The 20570-nt window shown below is 43.4% G+C and overlaps 1 protein-coding gene across 4 annotated transcripts in view; it reads right to left on the bottom strand.

The window, feature by feature from the left end:
* LOC142859895 (cytochrome P450 2A3-like) overlaps window positions 1-20155 on the bottom strand; it is a 96079-nt gene extending 75924 nt beyond the window's left edge. For 2 of the 4 annotated variants that reach the window (XM_075990424.1, XM_075990456.1), the window contains exon 1: window positions 87-266. In XM_075990424.1, the coding sequence (XP_075846539.1) occupies window positions 87-266 (180 nt within the window). Of the gene's footprint in view, window positions 1-86; window positions 267-12038; window positions 12785-13544; window positions 13687-14254; window positions 14443-15237; window positions 15380-16544; window positions 16722-18283; window positions 18445-18709; window positions 18860-19549; window positions 19713-19975 lie in introns of those variants that run through there. The other 2 variants (XM_075990445.1, XM_075990434.1) reach the window with 2 other exon arrangements.
* Between the last annotated feature and the right edge of the window lie 415 nt (window positions 20156-20570).

Raw genomic sequence — 20570 nt, 5'->3', positions numbered from 1 at the left:
TGGGGTCAATACCCTACTACAAAGCCTCTATGAAAACTGGGCATCCTCTGTGCCCCCATTCTACCCTTCGTCTTGCCCAGTGGCACCTTCATGAGGGAGTTATATATCTGCTCTGTGTTCAGCTGAAAGTAGTTCCCGATGAAGGGCAGTGGTGTGGGTCCTGGAGGCAGCTTCCCTGAAAATTGCCTCTGCTTCCAGACAGACATGAAGACCAGAATGATGAGGAAGGCCAGCACAGTCACCAGGAGCAGTCCCGAGGTCAGCATGTTGGCGATGAGGGTGACAGACAGATGGCGATGGCTGAATTGGTTTGCTTTTATACATCCTGAGGTGGAAGGGTGGCCTTTGGCCTTGATTATGCAACTGACTCATTTCACCTCCAGACTACCACCCCTATCACGCAACTAGCTTGAGACACAGCCAACAATCGAGGAGGAGAAGGAGAAGGCCCCATGAGGGATTAACAGGGAGTGGACTGAATTTGTGATATCTGAGGAGGAAGTACTCCAGGGCTATGTGTTACAGGGGAAAGGGACATTAGACAGTAGCCAGAACTGAATCCTTCAGAAAATTTGTATTGGAGACCCTTCTGAGCTCTGAATGTGGGTTCTCCTGGGAAGGGACAAAAATGATGTGATATTAGGGTCTCATTGACTTAAACAGGATGGATGGCTATGAATTTGGAAGTTCATTTTCTTCCTTGTTTGAGACAAGTTTTCACTATGTTATCCTGACTGGCCTGAACCTCAATACGTATATCACAGAAATCTACCTACCTCTGCCTCCTGAGTGCTGGAATTATAGGCCAACACCACTACCCCAAACTCTGGGAGCCTTTCAATGAAGAAAGTCCTGGATTTAAGGAAGGGGAGACTTCATGGATATGGGTTGTTGATCTTGAGGCAAGAATGACTCTGGATGAGGAGAACCTTGGAGAAACACATGGAAATCCCAACAGGATCTTGGTGTTAACACCTGTACCCAGGTGGGATATACTTTGGCTTTGGCCCTAGGCTATCTCTTGATACCCAGAACCATTATAGAAGTTCTTAAGGCTAGGATAGGAATGTAGGATCTGGAAAAGGTGGAGAAGACCTTAGTACTGTTTCAAAGGAACTTTGCACAGTACTAGAGACAATGTCTGAGAATCATGGTCATCAGAGGGTCTGTCTAGGTCTTGAGGAATGATGGTAACAACCACCAATACAGTAAAGAAGCTTTAACTTGCAAAAGCACCTCCCATTCCTATCCAGATCCTTAGGAAAGGCTACCAGGCTCAATGGATCATTACTGTTGTAATTTACAAAACTTCCCTATGTTATATATGGATGCACTGAGAATAGAACATAGAGGGTGGCATGGGGGCCACATATATGAAAAGTCTGCAAGACAAAGCCATCAAAATCTTCCTTAACTTACATTTTTAGTTTTCTTTTCCTAGACTCTGTTCCCAGAGAGTTGAAATAGAACATGGAGAAGGTTATAATCGGAGTGTGTGGTAAGCAGAGTGACGCCTGCATTGCCTGGAGATGTGATTAGCCAGAAGAGGGAAACTGGGAGGGGCTTTGGTAAGCATTCAGCATGGGAACACAAGAGGACCCTGGGATGCTAAGGGTGGCCACAGAGAAGGGAATAGTCCACTGTTTTCCCACATTAAAAAATTTTTAGAATAATTAAGGTAATTACATTTTGATAAACCTGTACCCCAGGAAGATCATATATATCCCATCTGGGAATGTTAGCAATTATGGATTGTCACCTTATCAGCCCCACTGAGGTTGCCAAGATCACAAAGGAGTTGTAATTCAACTTGCTTTTCTCTTCGTTGCCTGGCCCAGCTTATTCTGGAAGTCAGTCAGGGACAGTGTGGGTGCTGAGATTGGGATTTGCAGTGGACAAAAGAAAAGACACTGATAATTTCTATGTCAGTATTAAGCAGACCCAAGAGGGAGGAGGATGAGGTTGGCATTGAGATTGTCCCAAGGAAGCAGTAAGGGCAGAAAGAAGTTAGCACTAAACTTGACACCAAGGAAATTTTAGTAGAATCACCTCTTAGGCTAAGATGGACCTTGAGAGTGGAGGTAAACTGTCACTGGAATTGCCTGAATTGAAGGCATAAGAGCAGCATCATACAGGCTCTGGAATTGGTTCCAGGAGATTCTGAAATAAACACAAGGTATTTGCTGAGATTAACCTCAGCTAGACCCTGGGAGGAAACTCTGGTGGACACTGGCAGGCTTTAATGGATGGACCATTCCTGGTGGTACCCTAGCTTTGGTAGGGTAGAGGTAGGTGATGCTGGAACTCCCATGACTGGCATGTTGCTCATCTCATTCTAGGCTGTTGGACTTTGAGACCTGTTGGTAAGAAAGGAAGGGCAGAGAAGAAGGCAGAGAAAAAGCTCTTTGTTGATTTTGGAGGATAAAGAAGCAGGGAATGGGATTAGCCTAGGTTTGGCAGGTGACAGTCTCTCCTTTATCCTTATTACAAGCTTGCACCTGCACCAGCCTGAGCCTGGACCTCTCCTCTCCTGCTGTTTCCACTTGAATAAGAGAAAGGGACCAATTTGGAGAATTTGTTTCTCAGCAGAGGTAGCACTAGGAAGGACCCCAAGGGTTCAGGCAGGCTCCCATGATCTGTACAGGGGGTGGGGGTGGGAGAGCCAGAATGGGAACTGAGGTTGAAAGCTCAAAAGAGATCAAGTATATTTGCTCTTAATCATTTTTGCAGGCCCATGAATGTTAGAGCAGAAACTGAAATCACATGGGAGAGACATGGGCACGCGAACAAGGGATGGGTGCCTGCAGTCACCTGGGAGAGAAATGTACAAGGGGCAGTACCTCGAGACAGGCTTCCAGAGTGAGTTAGTGTTGACACAGAAAATCCCCTTTGATGGGCCTCAGTTACCCTTTCTGGTTGAGTGATTAAGAGCAAGGGTAAGGCACTAAATGGAACCCTGACCTGGGCAGACACCACCCTACACCACCTCATAATAAATTCCTCTCTGTTGTTGTGTGTCCATTAAAAGCTGACTTCATTGACAAGCTGAATTTTAGGGGTTCAAGGACTGAGTTTATGTACCTCTTGGTAGTAAAGTATAAGTTAACACATAAAACCAACAAATATTAGCTATTATATCCAAGTGTTACTGCAGTTTATTAATCTATAAGAAAAAGGAGATGGATTGATGTTACTCTAAACCTCAATCTGCCCTTTGCAATCTCTGGTTTTCATTGTAGCATAGAGAGTCCAGCACTGGAAGAGCATTGTCAGGTGTTCTACCCCAGAGTTCTCTGTCCCACACCTTTTAGCACTATGAATGTTAGCCAGCAAGAAGAAAATTTCCTGGTCAAGATTGATTTCTCCATGTCCTGCAGCATGGAGATGGTGTTGTTTTCAGCAACGGGCTCCTAAAATCTAGTTACAGAGGGGTAATCAAGAGCTATAGCAACAGTCTGTCTTGTTTTGCGTGCCTCCAGGACCAGAGGAGGGTGTTTGAGAAATCTCCATTCCCAGCACTTATTTACTGAAGTCAATCATTACTACCCTTCTACCTCTGGAGCTGCGATTAGGAAATTTGTTCTGGAAGACTGGTGATCTATTGGGCAACTTCTGAGCAAGTGTACATTATTATTAGATTTTTAGACTGTTCTTGATAGAGTTGAAGCCTGCACAGTACTGTGCTTTGCTATCAATCTTCCCTCCCTTACCTTAATTATTCACTTGTTGTTTTCTTTCTACTTCCTAGCAAGCCACTGTGGTCCCCAAGAGTTCTCTGTGTTCATGAGTGTCTTCATGTTATTATCATTCTGACTAGTTAGTTACAACAGGTGCTTTTCCCTGGCTTAGCTTTGTTTACACATTCTTCTCTGTGTATCATCTTGAGTACATGTTTGGGGTCTCTGTTAGAATGCATGTTACAACATGTGTGTATTAGTTACTATTCTGATACTGTGATAAGACACCATGACCAAGACAAAGTGTAGAAGTTTATTTGGGTTTGCTGTTTCAGAGGAATAATAGTTCGTTGTGACAGAAAGCATGGTAGCTAGTGGCAGGCACTGTGGCAGTAGCAGGAAGCTGAGCACTCAGCTCTTGAACCCAAAACACAAAGCTAAGAGCAAATTGACAGTGGAATGTGGTCTTTTAATTTCAAATCCAGGGTCATGTGACATACTTCCGCCTGGGAGGCTATACCACCCAAACCTCCTCCAACAGATCTAGTAAGGTTCAAACTACTACAATGCCCATGCTGATTGATTAATTTTATCTGAACCAGTCATAGTTGGATTCTTCTGGGAATTCATATCTACATCTCCACATCTGTGTATCTAAGGGTGTGTGTGTGTGTATGTGTGTGTATGTGTGTGTGTGTGTGTGTGTGTGTGTACATACCCATTAGTCTCTGCAGGCAAACATCCTAATACATGCATGCTTTAGGATGTTCCCATTGTAGCATGTCTACCATGTGTATGTTCAACGTGATGCTTAACTCCATATTTATGCTTGTGTGAATGTATGTTCAAGTAGATGACAATTTCTAACTAAGTGGGTATTTTTGTGTCCATTATGGCGTACATTTGCTTACACATGGATCCATAGTGTGTAAAAGTGAGTTTTGGTACCTGCACATGCTTGTCTGTGTTTAAATTTAAACATAGCCTTGGACATTTCTGCTCCTAATAAACAAATAACCCTTACAGTTTTTCAAACCCTTGTCTTAAACATTATGTACAAAGGATGACATAAGGTCAGAGGGGACTTGGCAGCTCTCACTAAGTTTCTGAGAAATGAATAGATTAGCCAGATTAGCCATATTGGCCATGAGTAGTCACGTATCTGAATCTAGAGAAGCAGGCAGGTGAGAGTTAGGAGAAGAGGTAACAGAAACAAAGAAATGGGAAGTTGCTCTGCTTTGGATTTGTAGATGCAGGAAACAAGCTTAAGCCCAGGAAATCAAAGGCCTTCTGGGAACTGGAAAAGCAGAAAAAAGTCACTGTCTTCCTTGATGTCAGTCTAGTGGAAGCCACTCTGGGCAGAAGCCAAGAAGGTCAGATGATAAATACAGGCTACTGAGTCTCAACAACCACAAAGAACAAACAGAGGGACAATCAGAGAGGAAAAGGGCCCTGTTCTAAGGTCATCAAGGGAAGAAAGGCTATGGCTGTGGGACTTTACAATTTTGAGGTTGCTATGCTTCAGAGCAGGTATGGGAAGTACCAAATTAGCTGCTCAGAGTGAAACTCACCCTTCACCTTGGGATATCAGCAGCAAGAATTAATACCGTAAAGTGACACTCAGTTCCCATGCCAGCAAAGAAGACGTTGAGGGTGGTGAGGACCAACTCCTTGAAATTTAATTCTGTGTTAGGATCTGTTTTATCCTGAAAGCAAAGTGGATCACCAACAAAAGCACCCTATTGAGCCTTTATCTTACCCTTTCCTCTGTGTAGAAAAGATGTATTTGTGAAAGGAGGAACGATGAGTTAATAAGTCCAGAAAAAAACAATGAAAGCAAAGGTGCTGGTTTCTGAAGTTTAAACTCAAATTTAGAGAGTGAGCTGCCAGGTTCTCGATTCCAAGACTTTGAAGGCACATTCTAACTTTCAACAATATGGTATGTGCATAGATGGTCTTAGAAGTGTCAGATTTTAAGTTTCTTTATGCTAAATTTTGTTGATTTGATGTATATTTAGCAAAATATGGTGTATATATACATGCTATTATGAACAACAAGAGAACTATCCTTTGCAGCAAAATTGGTAGAACTGGGGGGAATTAGTTTACTTGAAACATGTCAGGCACAGAGGCAGTTACTGCATGTCCTCTATCATGGAGGGAAGCTAGGAAATGTTGAATAAAAGTAAGCCAGGCTCACAAATAAAAAGAGTGTTGGTTTTGACCAGTGCATGCTGTATTCTTTTTAGGAAGTATCACATGAAAATCCACTATCATGCAGCTAATATGCGATGACTATTCTTGGTTGTCAACTTTAAGTACAAACTTAGACTTTTCATGACAATGAGACTCATCTGCTCCTGTTAGCACCACTCTACTTCAAGAGGATGATGAGCATTAAAGGTTCTCCTCATGGTGTTGTTTATCCATTTGGGCAAGAAACTGCTCTTGCCTGGACTGCTTGATGTTATGCTGTATAAACTAGACATACAAGACCCACAGAGAAATGACAGCTAAACTTGCATAAAGGTAAAATATCCTTCAGGGTTTCTGCTTCATGAATGAGTCTGCCAGACATTTTGCAGGACACAGAGAGAAAGTGACTAACAAACAGTAAGTAAAACTGTCTTTAAAAGTTCCTGCTTTGTGAAAATGTATGCCAGATAGTGGTGTGGTAGGCTAAAAATGGGTTCGCCAATGGTACAGAAGAACTTTGTGTGACTATGAAGACAGCGAGATGTCTCTGCCAATTCTAGAGTTTTGAAAGTTGCTTCCAATGCACTTCCTGTTAACTTGGGTAATATTATATCCTTCTGTAGTCTTTGATGAGGTTGAAGAATAGATAGTTATAATTATAGTTTTCCTTAGGTATGACAAAAGATAAAGTAGATGTAAGTATTGAAACTATAGTTCTTGCTTGATACCTGTTTTGTTACATGTAATTTTATCATATTAAAATGAAAACCTTAGTTTTTATTTGAACAGAAAAGAAATTGTGTGTGAAGTTCTTCTGTATATGTGTTGCTTTTATTGGTTAATGAATAAAGATGCTGCTTTGGCCTTTGATAGGGTGGAATAGAGATAGGCAGGAAAAATCTAAACTGAATGCTGGGAGAAATTAGGCAGAGTCAGTGAGAAGCCATGTAGCTACCACAGGAGACAGATGTCTCCAACATAGCCTGCTGAAACTTTGCTTGTATGCCATGACCTCGTGGTGATGTACAGATTGATGGAGATCAGTTAGTTCTTTCTTCCACCAAGTCTCCCACATGACTTAGCTCTCTGTACACATCCAGTCACCCAATGTGGTCTCCATACCCTTGATATTATAGAATTTTCCCAGTAGGTAACCAACCTCCTCCTGGATCCACTCCTCGGTGCTTAACCTTCACATCCCAATGTTTCAAAGGATGACCATAGAAAAAGTCCAAAGAACCTTCCATCGTTCTCCATTGGACAGAGAAAAACCTGTTAAAATAACAGTGGACAGGCCCCTGTCCCCACCCCTTTCTGCTCTCAGTTCTGTAGGGGACATAATTAAGAAAACTCAAAATTACAGACTCATTGGGAAATCAATATTTCCTCCAAAATGGTCTAGACTGAAGAAAAATGGAACGAGGTTATGAATAATCCAGGAGAGCAAAGAAAATGTCTTACAGGCTAGCAAGCTGTGGCTGGGTTAGTTTCATGCTTAATGCCTAGAAAAGCAGAGGAGGTAATAATGGAATATCAAATAGAGTATTTTTTTTTTTTTTTTGGTTTTTCGCGACAGGGTTTCTCTGTGGTTTTGGAGCCTGTCCTGGAACTAGCTCTTGTAGACCAGGCTGGTCTCGAACTCACAGAGATCCACCTGCCTCTGCCTCCCAAGTGCTGGGATTAAAGGCGTGCGCCACCACCGCCCGGCCAAATAGAGTATTCCTTAAATGGAAATGCTAATTCTATTTTCTTGGTACCAGCTAGATTTTTGAACACATTTATGTGTGTGCACAGACACTCAAAATTATATATCAGTGCACCTATAGAAAAGGTGTTACCTTATATAAAGACTACATCAGAAATCACCTGAGGTATAGATTTGAAAACAGCTTGGAATTTTCATAAGATCATTTTAGAATATGTTAATAAATGAAAGAAAGAAATTAATGGTGGAGTCCAGAGAAGGGAATCAGATCCCCTGAAACTGAAGCTATAGATGGTTGTGAGTGTCACATCTGTGCTGGTGAAGCAGGGCAATATTACAAGCACAAGCAAGTGCATGCAAACTCTTATAGCAACTTACAATGAGTAAGCAAAACTGGCCAAGATTTGTCAGCAAACGCGAAGCTCTGTAACTAGGACATCTGCCACTTAATATGAACTTGGAAGTTCTCTAGTGTAGGCGTTTCACAACAGCCACTGAAGTAATCTGCTTTGTCTACCAGAGTCTACTTCACATCCTCATGTCCACATAAGATAACCACTGGCTTTAGACCAAAGCACACAGTGAACATTGAGACATATTTTTCCTGGAGCTCGAAATGAAGGAAAACACCAAGGGAAGGAATAAAATTGCAAAATAAACAGACACCCAGTCACAGAATGTAGAGGATAGAAATTCTGTAAGGATGAAAAAAAAAACATAGAATAGAGAAAGGTGTTGGACATGGAAGGGTTATTGGGGGAAAAAAGCATCAAAATGATTCCTTGACCTTGGGTAGCACATGTCACTAGTTTTTTATGGCTTAGTTTTGATTGGGAAACAATGGATTCGACTATATGAATTCTGTGACCTACACATTCTCTCCTTGAAATGCTGGGTTTCTAGCATCTTAAAAGTCTAAGACAATTTGAGAACAAAAGTTGTACTTAAAGAAATGAGATTCCCAACATCCTTACATTGTAACCCAGAGTCCTGAGAAGCAGTGTCTCTGTTCTAGTGTACACAGTCAAAATTCTTTCCCCTTCATTTTAGGATTCTGCAATTTCAGAATCCTAAGTTTCATAAGTTTCTTTCTAAGTCTTTGTTTAGGAATCATGAATTTTTATGTGTAATCATCTATGATGTTTATTGACTTTGTTGCTATAAGAAGCAAAGGACACACTCAACTTCAGGAAGAATTGAAAGAAGGCATTAATACAGAATTGTAATAGGTTCCTTCCAAAAATGATATTGCTGTGGGGCCAGGAAATAGCTTCCCTCCCTTGCTGGATCTCTTGCAAACAATCAAGATGAGCAGCTAAGACATGTAGACTATCATAAAGATGCTGAAGGCCCCTCCCAGTGCCATGATGCTAAATCAAAGGCTTGTGCCCTTGGATCTAAATTCTGACTACATATCTTATAGGAGATCATCTTATACTAAAATCTGAATCCTGTGGAAGTCATAATGTCCGTGTATTATTCCATGAGGAGTCAGATTGCTTGGTGGATTTGCAGTTACATAATTTTTAATCTATCATTTGTAGTGTAGTGATATTTCATTAATATTTTAGTAAATAAAGCTTAGCTGAATATCAGAGAGTAAAACAGAACCACTGTTCGGTCTTATAAACCAGGCAGTGGTGACACACATGTTTGTTTAATCCCAGTAGATACACTATTTTGCCATAGAAATCAGGCAGAAGCCAAGGACAATGGCACAGGGTTTTGATCCTACTTCATGTTCTGGCTTTGTGGGAGCCTAGCCAGTTTGGATGCTCACCTTCCTAGACATGGACGGAGGGGGGAGGACCTTGGACTTTCCACAGGACAGGGAACCCTGACTGCTCTTTGGACTGGAGAGGGAGGGGAAGAGGAGTGGGGGGAGGGGAAGAAGGGTGGGAGGAGGGGGAGGGAAATGGGAGGATGGGAGGAGGCTGAAACTTTTTTTTCCTTTTCTCAATAAAAAAAATGAAAAAACAAAAAAAAGAAATCAGGCAGTAATGGTGCTTGCCTTTAATCCCAACCCTAGAGAGAAATACAAGATGGGAGGAGACAGCTCTTAGACATAGTCTCATTTCTGAGGATTCCAGGAGGCAGGATTGCCATTTCAGACTAGGGTAGAGGTAAGAATCAGTGACTGGCTCTTTTGCTTTTCTGACATTCAGGATGAACCCCAATATCTGTCTCTTGGTTTTTATTTATCATGATATACTTCATATACTTATATTCAATTTACCCATGAAACCTCTACAAGGGGTTTTCCACTTTCTTCCCATTTCAAGTTTCCCAACTGTTCCCCCAGCTTCATATTCTTTGTAGCATCTGAGAAACAGCCAGTTTACAGGGACTCTGCATAAGGTATAGACCTTCCTAGTCCTTCCTACATTGTCCTGCTGCATGAACTCTCTTTCAGACCTTTGATTTTGACCTTGGAATGCCAATTTCTTATGCATTACTTCCACCTGTCCAAAGAAGTTCAGAGGCCAGATGTTTACTTCCCTGTTTCAGCATATCCAAGGACATTGTGCATACTGCCCCTGAGACTTTCACACTTAACCCTGAGACTTTCATCCCCCTGAATCACATCTAATGTAAGTAATGAAAATGATGTATGTGTGTTTTTGTGTGTATGTGAGTGCATGCGCACGTGTGCAAGAGAGAAGAAGAAGAAGAAGAAGAAGAAGAAGAAGAAGAAGAAGAAGAAGAAGAAGAAGAAGAAGAAGAAGAAGAAGAAGAAGAGACGAGAGAGAGAGAGAGAGAGAGAGAGAGAGAGAGAGAGAGAGAGAGAGAGAGAGAGAGAGAGAAGAGAATTTGGTGTTGGGAGGATATGATAAAAGTGAGAGGGGCATATAAAAGGAATTGAAGGAGAGGGAATGGGGCACGGATTTGATCCAAACACATTATATTCAAGCATGAGTATTCAATAAATAAAGTACTATAAAACAAGTAAACCAAATTTTATAGGATGTCATACAATTCTTATCTACTCCAGATACAAACAGTAAAAAAAGATTAGATTATGTTGATTTATCCAAACTTTATGATGTGATGTCCAAGATGCAAAAAGACTTAGAAACCCTACTTGTGGATAGAATTCACCATTAAGATGCTGCCTTAAGAATCTTAATAAAAAGTTCCTAGTTCTTTTCATGCCAAATATCTGTAAAACTTGTATCCTGGCCCCAAATAAATTCACAGGCTATTGCTCTTTTGCTGTGTGTGTATACATTTTGTATGTGCATGCAGGTGTGTGTGCATGCTTGTAGAGCTCAGAGGACAACACTACTTGTCTTCTCCAATCTCTCTCTACTTTGTTTTTTGAGACAGGGCCTCTAATTTAACTAAGAATTCGTGATCTGAATGGACTGGGCTGCCTTCCCCTGCCTCCCAGCATTAGGGTGACAAGCATGTGCCACCAGGTCTGATTTCTGATGGGTGCTGAGGATCCAAACTCAGGTCCTCGTGATTGCTTGGCAAACACTTTTCCTATTGAACCATCCTTTCCCATTCCCCTTCTCTCTCCATCAGTCCCCCAGAAACAGTCTGCAGCATGTAGCATTGGAGTTTGCCACCAGGGAGGGCTTGCAAAGCAGTTCCCAAAGATGCCATCTCAATACCCTGATTCCTCCATTCCCTCCTGGGTCTGCCTGATACTGACATCCTAAAAATAAGAAAAGAGGCGCAGCTGATGTATCCACTGACATCGAGATTGTGCGTTGCTCAGTTCTCCACTCATCAGATTTATACTAGTGCTACTGGAGCACATGCTTCTAAAACTCTTGATTGGCTCTGATCCCAGGTTGGTAAGCAAACACTTGGCCTTTGGAAACTAACTCATGGCAGAAGATGTGGTCATGTGCATACCTGCAATGTGCACCTACACACACATTCATGAATCAGCACACACTCATGTCAGTGTGCTATCCCTAAGATTTCCTGGCCACCTCTGAAAATGTCTTTTCTCCACCAAGGACCTCATTAATAGATCTGATTTCAGTTCTTCAATGGATTCTGAGTTGAACACAATGCCTTTAATGAACAGGGCTTGAGTGATTGATGCCTTGGTAATCAGTTCTACAAATGTAAATCAAAGTGTAGGTGAGTTGATGGTGAAACCATGTTGGTGCCCCACCCCAAGCTCTTGAATACCTCTGGGCAGGATGATGTGGTAGTAGACTGAGTTCTTGTTGCTTTATCTGATGTGTGGTGACATTTGAAAATCTGCCCACGGACAATGCACACGGATATTCGTTCAAGTATTACTGCTCTTGGAATCAATGAGACTTCCGTAAACTTAGACCAAGGAAACATTGTAAGGTCAAGAATGTGCCTCAATAGTAAAATGGACATGAATTCTCTTCCCTTCCAATGCATTTATGAGTTTTGAGATCACAAGACTCTTTAGCATAAACTTGACTGTAGCATGGAGAGGGCCTGCTTGTTCATCCCAGCTGCCCAGCTAGCTTAGCCTCGAAATAATCACACAGAAACTGTATTAATTAAATCACTGCTTGGCCCATTAGCTCTATCTTCTTATTGGCTAACTCTTACATATTAATTTAACCCATTTCTATTCATTTGTATATTGCCACGTGGCAGTGGCTTACCGGCAAAGCATGTCTATTTCCAGTGGATCCATGATGTCTCCCTGACTCTGCCCTTCTTTCTTCGAACATTCGGTTCTGTCTCCCTGCCTACCTAAGTTCTGCCCTATCAACAGGCCAAGGCAGTTTCTTTATTCATTAACCAAGAAAAGCAACACACAGACAGTTGGACCTCCCACACCACTTGACAAAGAATACTTATTCTATAAATAATGTCTACTTTATTATTACTATTATAATTATTACTATTTTTAACATAGGATAAATTTCCCCTTTCTCATGTTCTACCTTTGAAGTGGCAGTCTGTCTTCAGCAAGTCTATCATGTCCTCTCTCTCTCCTGTTCCCCTGATCCCTTCTAAGTCCCAATCCCCCACTAGCCCGATCTCCATCCTTCTCTTTACCCTTATCCAGCGCTGGCTCAACGGGACAAGAAACTCATGGTGTAGTTTGGTGGGATGGTGGCAAAACCCAGGAGTCTAGGGGACACATCAATATCCTGGGGTGCCTGTGGAGACCTGAAGTGGAAATTTTGCAGGATGTTTGTGAGGAAGAGAAAGAGCTCCATTCTAGCCAGTCCTTCTCCAAAGCAGTTCCGTTTTCCTAAAGAGAAGAGACAAGGAGTGTGAAGCCAATTCTTTACATCATCCTCATAGCAAATCCCTGGATGTATTCTCTCTGGGAGGAAGGGCTGAGACCTTTAAAGAAGGCTCTAATCTCTGAGCCTCAGTTTGCTTTGTACTTGTGGTGAGTTGATCCTCACCAGGATGTAACAACGAGAAATATGGATTCCATTCTCTAGAGAGGTACTCTCCAGTATGGATGTCATGTAGCAACATCTGTCCTTCCTTCTTTCCTTCCTCCCTTCCTTCCATCCATCCATCCTTCCTTCCTTCCTTCCTTCCTCCCTCCTTCCCTCCCCTCTTTTCTTTCTTATTTTTTCTCTTTCTTCTTCTTTTTTTTTTTGATTTTTTGAGACATGGTTTCTCTATGTGACAGCCCTGGCTATACTACAACTCACTCTGTAGACCAGGCTTCCCTTGACCTCACTAGAATCCTCCAGTCTCTGACTCCTGAGTGCTGGGATTAAATTAGACAAGTGCCACCACAGGCAGCTGTAACCTCTTTCTATGAATTGGTTGTGTGACCTGAGAGTGACCTCTGACTTAGTTTGAGACTTCATTTCCCCTAATCTATCACTACAACTTGACCATCAATTCCATGGGTCAGTGCTTGGAAAATATGGGAGTTGCAGCCAACTGGCTGGGGTTTGATCCAAGAGAATCTTCCAAGATGGAAAGATACAGATGAGTTATCTCTCTTGGTGTGAGCAGTGGTCTGGCACTAGACAGTGATCTCTTACCTAAAGAAAAGGGTACAAATGCATCACTCTTTTTAAACTGTCCCTTGTCATCCAGGAAGTGATTTGGGTTGAAGTCTTTGGGGTTAGAGAAGAACTTGGGGTCCTTCAGCACAGAGCCCAGCATAGGAAACACTTCAGTGTCCTGTGGAGGAAGAAGGTTTGATTGATAAGATAGATTTGGATGAGTGTCCTGCTGGCCCCTAGGGGTGACATAAATATAATATATGGGAGTTGAGGGGGTTTTCAGGGAGGGACTTTGAGGAATGTGAGATCATCATCCTTCAGACAGGAGATGTGGGGCTCATGTTATAGGAGACAGGATGAATGGGGTCTGTGGTCTGTGGTGGGAAGTTGAAGGATATGTGCTTCATGTCTCTCAAGTCAAGAACTGAAGAGTATTGAATTTATGTACCTCTAAACAGGATGTATGACAGACATGTCACTCCTGTCTCTGACAGGAGATCTAGGTAAATTGAGTTTATGTCTTGAGACTTGATGACTGAAAGACATGGAGTTGAAACTCCTGGGTCAGAACCTCTGGGAGAAAACCCAAGATATAGGAGATTCTGTGTAGGAAGATGGAGATAAGTGGTGGCAGAGAGAGCATGTAACTAAGAAAGTGAGAGAAGACTGGTGGTTTCTAATGAGGAGGAGGGCCTGCAGGGCCATGTAGAAGGCTGGAGATTACTACAGACTAGATGAGTCAGTACCTTGGGAATGATGAAGTCACGAAACTTGGTGTCCTTGGTGACCCTGCGAGCCAGGCCCATGGGAACTATGTCTCCAAATCTCTGGATCTCATGGATGACAGCCTCCGTGTAAGGCATCTTCAAGTGGTCCTCATATTTGGGCTGTCGGTTCTTGCCAATCACTCTGTCGATCTCTTCTCGGACTTTGGCTGAGAAGAAAAGGCATATGGTTAGGAGTCCAAGACCTTACCATAAGGATGATAATGCAAAAGTGTAGTGATGTCCCCTCTGTGTGCAGTGATTGCCATTAATGAATAAAGAAACTGCCTTGGTCTTTTGATAGGGCAGAACTTAGGTAGGTGGAGAGGACTGTACTAAATGCTGGGAGACAGGACGCAGAGTTAGGAAGAAGTGCTGGAGCACCAGGAGACAGACACTGGGAATTTTACCCAATAAGCCACTGCCATGTGGTGATACACAGATTAATAGAAATAAGCTAAATTAAGATGTAAGAGTTAGCCAATAAGAAGCTAGAGCTAATGGGCCAAGCAGTGATTTAGTTAATACAGTTTCTGTGTGGTTATTTTGGGGCTAAGCTAGCCGGGCATCTGGGACAAACAAGCAGACCCTTCTGCTAAAGTGTAGAACTAGATAGAGGCCATTAAGCAGTGCATGACATTGTCAGTCATTTTCAGTACATGCGAGTCATAGGCATTGTTGGACAAGGTTCATATTAACTGGATCATAGCAGAATTATGTGAGAATTGTTTGGAAGGAGATTTAGGCAGGGTCTTAGGGACAGGGAAGTGGGTCCTTTGAGGTTCACTTGAGCAACATACAAGTTGATAAAACAGCTAGAGGCTGGTGCCCACCAGCTTCTCTCTGTCTCTGCAGAGAAGGGAGTAGCTATCTAAGAGTCCAGTTTCTTGAGAGAGCTTGAGAATATTGTTGATGACCAGAGAAGCATGTTTATAATATACAATATCACTCCCATGCAGCCTTACCCTGTATATCTGGGTACTTCATGAGCAACAGAAAGCCATAGCGAAGGGTGGTGCTGACAGTCTCTGTACCACCGAAGAAGAGGTTCAGTGTTGTCCGCACTAAATTCTTCATGGAGAACTCTGTATTGGGGTTCTTCTTCTCCTGTGGGAAGGGAAGAATTCACGTCCAACACACTCCTTATGCTTTTGGTGCCCTTCTCTTTTAACCGTTTTCCCTGCCCTAATTCACTTCTCTTTGAAGCAGAACAAGGAGGGAAGGGGGATTCTGGCTATGACAGCTTCTCTTCACCTTCCAGAGAAGTTTGGAAGTGATCCAGTGCCCTAATCTAGTGCTCTTCTCTCATTCATAACTTAGTTGATTGTCTGATCTTTAATGATCAATTAAATTGCCAGTTTTTATTTAATGTGCTTTTGTGTTTTACCAAGGGTGCTGGGTTCCCTGAAACTACTTACAGGCACCTATGAACTGCCTTGTGGGCGTTGTGACTTGAACCCAGGTCTTCTGGAAGAGCAGTCAGTGCTCACAACCAGTGGGCCACTTTTCCAGCCCTCAGAAAATGAGTTTTAGGCAACAGGAAACTATTTTTTAATTATAATCCTTAATATTCCCTAAATAAATTTCTCTCCTCAACCCTCTGCATTTCAGAGTTCATGAAGTTTCTTCTTGGCCAGACACCACACACCGATAATCCCAGCCTCCAGGGAGTAGACTTGGGAGGATCGCCACTGGTTTGAGGCAAGCCTGGCCTACACAGCAAACTTCAGAATAGTCAGGTCTACATTAGCAAGATTCTGTCTTAAAACCAACAATGACAAAATCTCCATATCTGTTACAAACAGGTAGGAGGTCACAGTAAAGCTCAGGTCACACAATTGTAAATGGCTATGAGGACAGGCAAAGGCAAATGGTGTGTTAGCTGAAAGCACCAGCCCGAGTCAGTGAGGTAGGATGCATGGCCTTCTTGCTGTGATATCAGAAGGTCACCTATATTGACAGGCTGCAGCCTCCTCATTTGTAAAATGGGATTCAAAGCACAACCTTTCTCAAGAGTTGTGGGTACTAAATATATGAATAAAACTAAGCCTTTAAAACAGTGCCTGAAACATGACACCCTTATGTACTGGCTGCTTTCTTAGCCTGCACACCCTCCTGAGAACAATTGAGAGTGGATGGAACAGTGATGTTGAATGAGGATTATAGCCAGAGGACTGATGCGTTGTACTCTGTTAACTTCTTCCTACCTGTCCCTGATTTCATCCTACTTGCCTTTGAACCTCCCATCATGCTCCCTGGCTTCAGGATTTACCTCCTGCATACGGATGAGAAAGGAGTCAATGAAGTCCCTTGGAGAATTGGGTTCCAGGGTACTCTGGTTCTGTTTCACCTTCTTAGTTATAAAGTCTTCCAAACCCTGCATTTCCTTAAAGGACTGTTGCTGTGGCCCCGGCAGGTGCTTCATCACTGAAGAGAACATCTCGAAGAGCTGATGGTGGGAAGGGGATGAGAAGCCAAGGCAACTGTCACTAGACAAAACCCAAAAAATGTGGCATCTGTCTTAGAATGAGGGATGTACACATCGACTGTCCAGGAGTTTAAGCACCAGGTGGGGCTGTGTTGCAACAGACTTCTTATAGTTTAAGCCTGAGAGCTATTGTCCAAGGTTTTAAGTGAGATGGATTTGGGGAACACATGCAGGTTTGGGGTGTTTAAGTGAGACTAGGGTGGGAAGCATCCAGTCTTTGGGTAAAAGTTACCTATGTAGATGATTAGGAGGTTGGATAAGAGTTACCCATGTAGATGTTTAGGCGGTTGGTTACTTCAGCTGGGGACAGCTCTTCATACACTAATGGGGTTTGGATTGGTGAGTTCTAACAGGCTTTCCAACATTCAATGAGTGCTGGCTAGATAGTCACAATAGCTAAATTGTGCAATCAACCTAAGTGTTCAAAGGCAGCACAATGGAGAAGGAAATTGTGATTCATATACACAACTGAATTATTCTTCAGCCATTAAAAACAAAGCTATGACATTTTCAGTAAAGTGGGGCCACCTGAAGATAACTCTATTAAGCAAATTTAACCAGTCTTAGAGAAATAACTCAGTATTTTTCTTCATTTGTGGTATACATACAGTAAATCGTGTGTGTACATATCTGTGCAAATATGTGTACATGTGTATCATTTGGAAGGAGAAGAGAAACTGTCTCAGGGGTCAAAGTGGACTAAAGGAGGAGGAGGTGTGAGGAAAGGGAAGGTAGAGGATATGGGGGTGAATAGGCTCAGTGCACAATATATGCTTGTCCAAAAAAACAAAAGAATAAGTATTTTAAAGTAGTGCTGATAGTCATGTTCACCTGCATTGCTTTTAAAACTGCTACAAGGAGGACCCCACTTAGATGTGTGAGTAGGCTGTGCAGGAGGACCTTCAACTGGGGTGTTTGAGGGACAGTCTGTGTAGAAATTTTGCTTAGAGATTCAGGGGGTTAGGTATTTCCATGGCTGAATAAATTGCTCATCCACATAGTCCAGTGGACTTGCTCCTTACGTTTTGCAGATGGCACATGATTTGAGTGACCTGGATTTTGCTGCAGCAGGCACTTGGGCACTAAGAAGGGCTAGTGCATTCAGCAGGCCTCCCTGTAGCCACCTTGGTCAGAAAGTAAAATGAATTGTCCTGGTAATGTCTGCCCAGCTGAGATAGGTCTCTCTCTGTCTGTCTCTGTCTCTGACTCTGTCTCTTTCTCTGTCTCTCTCTCTCTCTGTCTCTCTCTCTCTGACTCTCTCTCTCTGACTCTCTCTCTCTCTCTCTCTCTCTCTCTCTCTCTCTCTCTCTCTCTCTCTCTCTCTCTCTCTCTCTCTTCTCTGCATGTGTGTGAACGCCTGACTGTACTGCTAGCTCTGATTTCAGTTTAAGTTGTTGAGACTGTATAGTTCAGGTGCAACTGTCGGACTACTTTGAAGGTACCTATTAAACGGGGGATTGGCAGTTTTGGAATGAGCTGGCAGCTGTGGTCTGGGGGCGGTAGGATAAGATAAAACAAGTTACCTGCCCAGAGGATGTAGCTGTGAACTGGAAGCTTCCCGTCATCATCTTCAGCAGTGACAAGAGCTCTTTATCCTCATAGTCAAAGCGGTCTCCAAAAACGATGGAGCTAATGACATTGGACACTGTTCTGCTCAGGTAGAATGTAGGGTCAATGAAAGCACCTGTAAATAAGGGGGAGGACAGAGAGCGAGACGTGGGAGAAAGGCTTCCACTATGGGATAGCATCAGATTCTTTTTATCAGAAAATTCAAAATGAGCACGCGCTACAGAGCTGAGTCCTCCAACTCCTTCTAAACCTGGACACCAGGCCTCATAGAGAGACCAAAATAGTCTTCCCTAGCCTAGTTCCCATCCTGCATGTTGGTTCTGTTTTCCTAGGGTGTCTTCCCCTTGGTTGGTCCTGAGAACTTGCAGAGCTCTGCTTACCATTTGTCTTCCGGAATGCCTCCAGGAGAAATACCGCTTCCTCTTGGATGCGCTCCTCGATGCCACGCTTGCCCAAACCGAAGCCCCTCAGTGTGGCAATGGAGAAGCGCCTCAGCTGCTTGGCGCGATCCCCGGTGCTGAAGACCAAGCCTGGAACGGAGAGTGAGGGGAAGGAGAGATGGGAGAAGAGAGATGTGGCTGACTACTAACACCACCCTTGCTCTGTTCCCCAAGAGTGAGTTAGAGGACAGTAGCAAGAAGTAGACAGATGGAGAACAGATGCCAGAGGCACAGAGAGAGAGGAACGGGGCACAGGCGAGAGAAGGGAGATTGGGGAGATTGGAGAGATCTGGGGGTGGATACAGTTGTAAAACATTTATAATTGAGCTAGTGAAGAGAAGGAAATAGGGAGATAGGAGAAAGGGAGTCTGGGAAGAGGTGAGATTGCTGCCACGGACATTGGGCTTGGGAACAGATTTCTGTGACGGCCTGGCAGTGGACAAAGAAAGCAGTCCAAAAGAAGAAAGACAGCATCCAGGGCAATTACAGAAGCTAAGAATAATGGAGTAGGGTGAGCAAAAACTCCAGAGCTCTTTAAAGGCACAGGATTCAGATGGAAAATCCCAAGAAGAAAGAGGAGGCATGGGTGGTGTATATGTGGTGGGGGAGGGAGGTCAGGAGACACAGGCACAGAAAGATAGGAAGATTAGGAAACAGTGGGTCTCATACCCCTCACAGCAGAAGGCAGTGATGTGAATGGAAGAGTCCAGGAGAAGACAGGGAAAACTAAAGCCTTCCAATTGTTCCCTGCCACATTCCCATGCATCTTGTCTCCCTCACCATAGCCTTTGAAGAGCCAGTCAAAGATGGGTTGTTCACCACGCCCACTGAATTCCTCAGCTTGATCCACCAGAGCCTCCTTGACTGCTTCCTGTCCACATAGTACCACAATTCGGCGAGGCCCCAGGTGGATGGTAAACACGGGACCATAGCATTCGCTGATCTGATGGAGGAGGATGAGCAACGTTAGAGGAAAGAGGTCACACCTTGATGACAGGTCTGGGATTCATTTCTCTGAAGTTCTAACAGCTATCAGATATGATGCCCCAAGTGTGGTCTCACATGCCTAGGAGTTGGTTGCTGGCTCTTCACAATTCTACCAGCCTAAAATTACTCCCCCTGGGGTCAATACCCTACTACAAAGCCTCTATGAAAACTGGGCATCCTCCGTGCCCCCATTCTACCCTTCGTCTTGCCCAGTGGCACCTTCATGAGGGAGTTATATATCTGCTCTGTGTTCAGCTGAAAGTAGTTCCCGATGAAGGGCAGTGGTGTGGGTCCTGGAGGCAGCTTCCCTGAAAATTGCCTCTGCTTCCAGACAGACATGAAGACCAGAATGATGAGGAAGGCCAGCACAGTCACCAGGAGCAGTCCCGAGGTCAGCATGTTGGCGATGAGGGTGACAGACAGATGGCGATGGCTGAATTGGTTTGCTTTTATACATCCTGAGGTGGAAGGGTGGCCTTTGGCCTTGATTATGCAACTGACTCATTTCACCTCCAGACTACCACCCCTATCACGCAACTAGCTTGAGACACAGCCAACAATCGAGGAGGAGAAGGAGAAGGCCCCATGAGGGATTAACAGGGAGTGGACTGAATTTGTGATATCTGAGGAGGAAGTACTCCAGGGCTATGTGTTACAGGGGAAAGGGACATTAGACAGTAGCCAGAACTGAATCCTTCAGAAAATTTGTATTGGAGACCCTTCTGAGCTCTGAATGTGGGTTCTCCTGGGAAGGGACAAAAATGATGTGATATTAGGGTCTCATTGACTTAAACAGGATGGATGGCTATGAATT

Source organism: Microtus pennsylvanicus, chromosome 1 (assembly GCF_037038515.1).
Source record: "Microtus pennsylvanicus isolate mMicPen1 chromosome 1, mMicPen1.hap1, whole genome shotgun sequence".
Taxonomy (NCBI): domain Eukaryota; kingdom Metazoa; phylum Chordata; class Mammalia; order Rodentia; family Cricetidae; genus Microtus; species Microtus pennsylvanicus.
Note: the sequence above shows the minus strand (reverse complement) of the source record. Positions and strands in the feature narration are given on the sequence as shown.